Below are 9,659 nucleotides of genomic sequence, written 5' to 3' on the forward strand. Positions count from 1 at the left end.
TTCAAATGCCTTACGTACCATTCAATTTCTGTCTTTACAGATAGCATTAGCTGCAGTTTTAAGATTTTTTAAAATTGTAAAATCTGTATATCAAAAATGAAAATTCTTCAAATCAATCAACTTCATAATATTTTAACGCGAATGTATGAATTTTTCTTCATTATGAATCTTAACACATAACGGTCCACTGTTTTCGCAAAATTTTAAATGGACACATTTCTATGTTTTGTAAAAACGTGAAATTGTAGTATGTATACATGGCCATTTCTAATTTTTTTTTATTACGTTAGCATGATATTTTTATAAGCTTCAATTACATTATTTTTAACCTTCGAAAATGCGTGAACGGACTGACCACAAATATTTTGCTAACGGACCGTATTGTGCTAAGATACATTGTACAAAATCTCGGCCATTGAATATCAATTTATGAAAATATATATTTAAAAGTAAATATAAATATATTAGTATAAGTCGTTGCAGTTTAAGTATACATTCAGGCAGTTTTAGGGAAGAATTCATGCAGAAGAATAGAAATTACTATTTAAATTCACGCGAATTTTATTAATAAAAATATGCATATTTTATTAATAACTGACGATAAAAATCCCGACTATTATGCAACATTGATATATTTTTACTCCACGGCTCGGTGTAAATATGTTTAACTAGAAAATATCAATTTATGAAGTAAATTATTGAATATATAATACATATAAGAAAAAAAGTTTCTTTAAATAATAAGTTATATTTTTACCATCTTTGTGTGAATTATGTTAAGAATTTTTCTGACTGAATTAACTTGCAGAGAATGCACATTTTTAAGGATAATTGTGAGTAGAAAAGCAATGACTGTAATGTAAATCTGGAATTTATCTGAACCGAAAAGTGTGTTTTTTTATGAATTAAAAATATCCCAGTTCGGTCCCGTCCTAGCAAATGAAGAGACACGTCACCTTTCAGTCATGACCGGCGGCGGTGGGGGTAACTACCGTTGCAGACAGAATATACGGCGTCTCGAGTACGCGCGGTTCGTTCTGGCTACCCAGTCGCAGTCGCTGTTGCACCGCGGCGCGCACTACTCGCTCGGTATAATGTTAGCTCCGAAAGCTACCGAAGAAAGCGCAACCCCCGCCGTCGGTCATTTATCGCGCCGATATCGCACGTTACACCCCGCCGCCGAAATCAATTTACATTGAATTGAAAACAGTTTCCGATTATAAAAAGTGTATCGAGCGTGTGTGGGGCCGCGCGAAAAAGCCCCCGCGTGACTCAGTCGAGGGCGCAGTGTTCGCAAAGTTTGCACGTGTGTGTGTTCAATATTCAAAAATGGATCTTAAATCGCTCGCCTTCTGGCGCGAAGGCGGATTAACATACGTCGATCTCGTGTTCTGGACGGGGCTCCTACTCTACGTCTTCGTATACAGGCGCTACGCGGATAGAATCATCCCTTCTTTGACTAATAAAAGTAAGAGATAGTGATGTGCTCGAGCTTTGGAGCTGCGCGAAATTTCGGTTACAATCAGACGGGACCACGTGGTGCGCGAGGTGCATCGACACGCACCTGTCAGCCAGGTGCGATTCCGTTGTTTTTCTATTCAAATCCGGGCTATTTATGTCAGTGTTGCAAGGGTGAAAAATAAATCCACCATCCGAGCCCGTCTTCTCTAGAAGAAGAAGAAGCGAGCCGTTATACGGCTTTTTGACCTACAATCTCGCCGTTCGCCGGTTATGTGCCAATCGTGTGCCATTCGTAGAGGAATCGATGAGTGTGATTTGTATAATCCCAGTGAAATATAGATTTAGTGCCGTCATAACCGTTAAATGTTTTTGAAAAAATGTTCTTCACCTTACTAAATAACAGCTGCTGTAAAAAGCTTTAAAATTTCTCGCTCCACTACTGAATTTGTTTATTCATGTTTGAAAATGACTCAACAGTGCCAGTTTGAGAGCAAACTAGCATTGTTGAGTCATCATTGGCACTGTTTTGTTACATTTGTTACGAAAAAATTCACATATCCGAGATGAGGAAGATGACTAACAAGTCTTTATTAAATCTTTATTAACTGTGATTAGTAATCAGGGTTTTAATCAACACCACACCCGTAAAACCAGACCCTTATACAACACTAATGCGGGACATATTCATTGACTTATAAAAAATAAGATTTTCGTGCAAAAAATCTCACTTCCCGGAAGCTAAAAATTCACATAAAAAGCAATATAATAATGCTATAAAATCACTGCTTGGTCAAATGGATTTTTTCTTAAAGATATAGCACTATTTTTTGTATCCTTCGCATTTTTTTTATACTAAAACAGTATTTGGGGGTATAGTGGTCTTATTTACGAGCCCAGTTTTTCTAGTTACGCCACTGAACTAGTTTACTCGACACCTAAGCTTTATATTCTTAGGTATTACATATTTACATTTACATATCGTTGGCTTATATAATACATTAACGGTAAATAACTTCTTTGCTCTCAGTATTTAGCTAATTATGCTGTGAAATGTCTAATCTCCAATATAGCAAGTAAAGAAATAAAGCATAAACAAGTAAGCTTTGAAAAACAACAAAAAAATTTGATAATCTAATAAATAATGAACTGAAAATAATATTCTAGTGTGCTTAATAACATTTAGTGACACACCTAATTTACGCTGTAGATTTTCACCGAAATTTGATGATATCAAATTTTCGAAGAATCTAGACTATGTATGCGAGAGGTAAAACTGAGGGAATTTGATATGTTAAGTTTGTATTTCCGCGAATTGTTCATTCGAGTAAACAGTATGGTGTCTAAACCTGTTTTAACTGACCTAGGATAATAACTAAGAACGTCTGATATCGTGGATTTCCCCTGTCTAACGTATGTATTTTGGGTTTTTCTTGTTCTTAATGTTTCATTTGTAATTCTTAGTCGTAAATTAGCATAATTCCATCAAACTTGTACTTTCCAGAGTACCATTTTAAAAGTATAATTAATGAGCATATTATATTAATATCGTTTATTTAAATTTATTATTCTCTAACTGCCTCTTTACAATCATTAAAATAGGTTCAATTTTATTACATTAAATTTACTAGTATCTAATGTTTTGCAGTGTCCTAGATCATAAGTACATACATTTTTCTTATGAAGATTTCTTAAAAAATCTTCATATTTAAACGTTATTTATTTTAAATTGTTCTGCGCTGCAGCGGTGTAAACACAATCAACAACTACTACTGATACACCAGATTGAAATTATAGCGTGTAAATTAGACATCTTTTTATTAATTATAGATTATTATTACAACTTAAAATCAATCTATGCAATTCTATGTTGTCTTACTCATATTGTGAGATTATAAAAATCTACGACAACCTAATCTGTGATGGTCCATCGGAATTAAAATTATATAATAATCATTAATTCCGATCTCATAGACATAATAAGGTTTCGACCCTCCCAGTATGAAATGAATATTCCCGTTTTATATATATTTTTATGTATGTAACATAGTAAATTATTTTTGCCTATTTTAATGTATTATATAGTACATATTTAAGTTTTATTAAGGATATTTTGTTAAATTTTTAAACTTTTATTGCTGCAGCCTATTACTGATTCGATCCCAGGTTTTTCAGGTGTTAGTCATTGACTATACCACTCGTCCATCTTGCTAGTTATAGTATATATGTAGGTATTGTAGTAAAAATAAATGTGAATACATTGTTAACACAAAAAGCATCTTCGTTATGAGAAAAATTAGAAAGTGCCGAAAATACGTTATTTTCTTTTATTTTATTTTAAAAGATTTTATGAAAATTAAAAATAATTTTAAAATGATGAATTTACACGAGTATTACATCATCATTTGATGCTACATATCATACGTCATAAATAGTTAACAATTAAATAAAAACTTATTATTCATATATTAATTAATTGCTATCATTGTAACATTGTCTGGTTGAATTTGTTGGTTAGTTTGCATTTATGAACTATCGCGTACACATTCTTACATACCTTATAGAATAAGTAATCCGTTATATTATTATTTATTAATTATTTTATATTAAAAGAGTGAGAGGGTGTAATGTATTTTAAATGATTTATTAATTTGTTTATGTTATAAGAAAATAAGTTTTGTTATTGTTTTTGTATTCGGAACATATTTATTTGTATTTATGTGTGTGCCCCAATCTTGCTGGAAAGACGCGTCATAAATATTTAATGAGTAGGCCACCGATCGCTAAGATGGCTCTGATTTCACTTTTCTCATATGGCAACATCGACCAAAATTTTGACAGGCGCACGTGACACGAGACATAACCTATCGGTGTATTTTGTTTACAATACACCTTTCCTTGTGTATGAGGGCGGTGACACGAATGTCTAGACAGAGCCGGTTCAGCGAATTACGGGACTTTTTTCATCTCTATATACTCAGCGTCGAATTTTTCAATCAGTGGCGTAGCTAGAAAATAATAATAAATATTCAATAAGAGTACGTATTTTTTTCTATATATAAATGATATTCTGTATGAGCTGTAGTAGCTTATTATTAAAACATTTTATATATCTAATATGCTCGCTTTTATAACGATGTACATCCGTGAGATAAGAAAAATCTAGGAAAACGTAATCTTGATAATTGATCAGTGTTTTTAATTTCTAAATTAATGATTATTATGATAATTATATATTAATCATTAATTTAGAAATTAAAAAAACACTGAAGTGTATATGGGATTCGAACCCAGGTCTTTCAGATATTAGTCACCACAGATCTGTCGTGCTAGATTTCTAACGTATTTTATATTTCTAACCTATCAGACGTTTGCTTTCAAAATAAATAGTCGCACAGCTATAACAATTAAAATAAATTGCCGCTGTGCTTACTTACCCTTTCAGAAGAACCACTTTCCGATCTCTGTATGTAAATATAACAAGAGTAGCCATTTCGAACTAATCGCAGGTTTATTTCTATAAAAATTAACACCGCTATGGACAAAAGAACAGGGTGTTTTTTAAGTGACTATATATTACGTTGATTTTTTATTATTTTCTCAGTATGTTCACCTTATTTATAGTTCTCTTTCAGATGCACATCAATGACGATGAATGTGCGTGTACGATTTTTTGTAATAATGTGCAAGATAAAAGGTATGAATTAGAATATAAAAAAAGTTTTGGATAAATTTTCATAAAGCATAATTCGTGAACTTGCTCGTGTATTTCGCGAAACATTAGATGCATTGATAGTGACCACTTAGTGGATATATACTTTTTATATTTGAAATGTATTTTTTTATAATTCCTATTATTTTACAAAGCTTAGAATTGTATTTTTCGATGCAGTTTTTGGAATTGTCTGCTCCATATAATATATAGATTCTTCTGGTTCGTGCAGTTAGTTATTTTAAGATTATTTAAAAAAATCTATATTGTTTGAAAAAACGTCAAAATAAAATATTTGGCCACACAAAGAGAAATGTGTATTTTTTTCTTAAAAATCTATCGCTATTAGTAAAAAAGGTCGCGCAGCGAAAAAAAAATTTAATGATGCATTTTAGCTACTATTTTGGGATAAGATTAGAGTGTATTTTACCAGAAGTTAGTCATTTATTCATATTGGCATCTGGACTTTTTAACAGATGTTATACAATGTCGCCAAAATATTTCTCATTCAAAACAACAACGAAAAACTACTAGTGTTGATGTTAATGACATCTAAATTTACAAATAGTATACAATATATATATAAATAATGAAATATTTGGTAATGGTTCGCTTTGCTTTGCTATACACAAATCTTGTTGAGTGCCAAATATATCTAACTGCCTTGATAATGACTCATCTATTTTCATGTCATTTTTAACTGCCAAGCTTGGTGTAAATACACACTGGGCTTGCTTATGCATGAGTTTTGTAGAAATTTATTAGTTGTAGTGTTTTTTTGTTAATTTTATTAAATTGTTATTTTTTATTGTTGTAGATGACTCGACGCCTCTGTCGCCGGTAATAGAGCAGGAGTCCGAGTCTGCATCTCCATCGAATGCGAAGCCGAGCAGGAATAAGAAGCAGTGGAAACCGACGAAGACCAACTACAGCCATCCGTACCTTGCCGCCAACCTGATGGGTCATACTGGCAAGATTATGAGCATGGATTGCTCCAACGACGGGAAATACATGGTGGCCTGCGCTGAAGGTACATGTCTTTAAAATATTTCGATGCTGAGACGTTAAGAGACAAATACAGCTATAAACCCTTAAATAAATTGAGACCATGAAATATTAAGTCAATATAAACTTGAAAATTGGTTTAGCTGACTTTGCCTCTTGACTAACCAAATGTTTTTAACGTGAAAATTTAAGATCCAAAGCAAGAATAAAAATAACATAATTGACAACAATAGTATTTTGATCAGTTTAATTACATATTTATTTACAAAACTATTTTTGTTGAAACATTTTTAAAAGGTTTGTCATGTTTATAAGTTTACAGAGTAGATATCTCTTAGACACATAATATATTTTTTGATTAACTATATAATTTCTTATTTACTAAACTATTTTTGGTAAGGATTGTGATTGAAACATTAAATTAGTCCACAGATAAATTTTTTTAGATACGTAATATTTTTTCCATCAAAATAAGTACTGACATGTCATAACAATATACCACAGATAAAAATTACCAAAAATTATACATATGTATGTGACATCCATTTATAAATATTGGACAAGTTAATAGTGTATGGTTTCTTTAATATACATTTTTAAGACTGTTAGTTCAATATTTTAATATCCTTGAAAAGTCATACCACACTCTGATAAGTAAAACCACCAGAAAAGTCCAGTCCAGATAGTTTCATTCTCAGATCAATAAATTATAAGTTTTTGTTAAATTAAATACATATGACGTAACATACAAAAAAAATTGTAAAAAATATTAATATTTAATGACTTATAGTATAAATGGTTTTTATTATTACTCAGTTTTTATTTTTTTATAAAATTTCCTACACTTTTTTAAAAATCTATTTATAAGTAATGTTTGATTTGAATAAATGCATTTTTACTTAGATACCTGAAACTGATTTATTTTAATGACAAACTGATTCCAATTTTCTGGTTAAAGTTCACAATATTTTAATGTAGGTTATTAGATAAAAAAATTCAATTTTTTTTATAATAACCTAAAATAAAAAAAAACAATTTTTTTATTTTAACCCAAGAAAATATTAACCACAAGTTGTATTGCTTGTATCAAAAAAAAATCATCCACAATCCTCCATCTTTATAATTTTAAGAATTTTTTAAATTACACATGATTACAAATATATTTTTGATTTAAATTATTATGTTCTTGCTATGGAGTCTTGTATTGTATTATTTTGTTTGTAAAATTTTGCTTCTGTCCGCAAATAAGTTATTACTGAATTTTACTGCATTATAGAATTTGCAAAGTGGCAACATTTTACAAAAGTTTTGTTTTTTTTTAAGTCGCTTTAAGTATTTGTTTAAACATATATGCACACATAATTAGGTAGTTATTTAATCGCTATACATCGTATTTTGATACGCCTATATTGTAACTAACAATCGATTGAATCGATGCAATTTGATCGATAAGAGGAATATTGAACATTTGTTTACATTTACACCGAAACTGCATGGTTATAAATGATTCATTGAAATCCGCTTAGCTTATAAATTATATTATATAATAATGCATGCCTCTTTTAGATTAACAATATTATAATATATGAATATGTAGATCGCATGTTAATAACTCTCTATCTTATTGTTTTAATACGTGATAGGATATGGTTTACGTATCTTATTAAAATATCATGTTTCCATTACTTTACCAGTTGTTCGGATGATTCAACCGCATGTTTCCTTTTTTGAGTCACACACTGATAACGCGATTGCTCATTCATAAATATAAAATAACGGAAGACATCAAGTTACGACTTAGATAAAACTTGTCTTTCTATACGTACCAGTATTATAAAATAACACGAATGCTCATCTTCAGTCGGAGAAACAGTTAAGTGCCTCTGAACGTACAGTTACCTTAACGCGTGTCTTGGTCGTTAACTTATTAACTTATTATATGACATGATGTACGATATATTCATTGTTTATATGACGCGTGTCTTTAAAACAACTAAATATACCTGCTACGGATTGTTCTTGTCGAGTGAAAGCAGTGATACCAGTTCTCTATGGTAAACGTGTGTACGCTCGATTGCTTCTCGATTGGCGTACACGACAAGGTGCTATTATTTATTTTAATTATATCGATGTTTCGCGATGGACTTGGATAGAAGAATATTCGCTTTGCTCGTGAACACGGACGATGTCGAAAGGCTTTCACGTCGAGTATCTTCAAGAAAAAAAAATGAAAACTTGCACGAAAAGACGTGATCTTGTACGTTTAGAACTCAGTTCGCAGTGTAAGTTGTTTATCTGGAGTGTAGTAGGTAGCAATTCATCAATAAATAAGCCAATATATAATCTATGGTATTACGGGTAAATTATCTAGCTTAATAAATGTAAAATTTACAAGAAAGATAAAAATTGTGTGACTTATTTTAATTTAGTGAAATAGTAATCAAGATTTTTTAAATTTATCTGGTTATTTTTTATCTCTTGTAATTTGCAAGGATAACATTTAGTTCACCAGTTTAACCAAAAATAATATTTTATTTAAGTCAGCGAAAAAATAGTGGAGCTATTTTTTGTATGTTTTGTGTTGTTTCATAATGGAGATTAAGGCCCAAGGGGTGTGACTTTGCAGCCCGTAATACGCCGGAATCTTGTAACGAATTTTATTGTATAATATTTCATATATATTGCAACAAACTATTGTGGGCGAGTAGTTTTTCTCCGAGTGCTGGTGAAGAAGCTGGCGGAGGGATGATGTCCAGTGGATGGTCTTCTGAGATATCGTAGTCAATGTGACTCGTTCCTCTTGCCGTCCACCGATATCGATGTTCGTTCCTCTGGCTCTTTTTGGCCATCTCTGACAGTCTGCTTTCGTAAAGCTTTCTGACGAATCAACGTCATGCAGCGACCATTCAGCCATTTGTTCCACTTGTTTATTCGACCAACAAAATATGCCCAAGTCCCTAGAAAGTGATATTTGCTTGATGTACATATTGGCCGAATTGTGCAACGGGTTAAATGTTACTAAACGGTGCTTTTTTGCTGTCGATGGTGTATACGCAGCAAAACATATTTTTTTCTGCATCGGAGAGTAATTACAACGTGTTTACTTGTTTGTTGCCCGTTTTACCTGGTCATAACGAGGGCTATTGTAGTGGTACGTTCAGTTACACTCTTTTGTCGCGTTCATCCTTATTATTGTCGTGGATGATTAAGTGCGCGAGTTTAAAGAAGAACTCCTACAGAGTTGTCAAATTTTCTTGTTGTTTTTTATAATTGTTGCCATTTTAAAGATGTGAAATTTTAACATTGGGGCAAAGTGATTTTAATCTAAATGTTGATTGTACACAATGATGATATTCTTTTAGTAATCTTAATGTTAAAAAAGGCTTTACGGCATAGATCGGCAGCAGCTTTATGGTTTTTGATTTAAAAAAGTAGTAGAGTTTTTGAATATTTTTTTACTTGAAATAAAAGGTTCTTTTATAGA

At 31.4% G+C, this 9,659-nt stretch overlaps 1 protein-coding gene across 6 annotated transcripts in view; it reads left to right on the forward strand.

Annotated features, from left to right (window-relative positions):
* LOC148238890 (transducin beta-like protein 2) overlaps positions 1 to 9,659 on the forward strand; it is a 127,019-nt gene that overhangs the window by 22,539 nt on the left and 94,821 nt on the right. For 3 of the 6 annotated variants that reach the window (XM_088189128.1, XM_088189099.1, XM_088189090.1), the window contains exon 2: positions 5,988 to 6,200. In XM_088189128.1, coding sequence (XP_088045254.1) covers positions 6,128 to 6,200 — 73 coding nt within the window. In that variant the 5' untranslated portion in view covers positions 5,988 to 6,127. Of the gene's footprint in view, positions 1 to 1,019; positions 1,576 to 5,987; positions 6,201 to 9,659 lie in introns of those variants that run through there. The other 3 variants (XM_088189137.1, XM_088189108.1, XM_088189118.1) reach the window with 2 other exon arrangements.

Source organism: Plectrocnemia conspersa, unplaced genomic scaffold (genome assembly GCF_051122295.1).
Source record: "Plectrocnemia conspersa isolate PC_06_02 unplaced genomic scaffold, ASM5112229v1 ptg000001l, whole genome shotgun sequence".
Taxonomy (NCBI): domain Eukaryota; kingdom Metazoa; phylum Arthropoda; class Insecta; order Trichoptera; family Polycentropodidae; genus Plectrocnemia; species Plectrocnemia conspersa.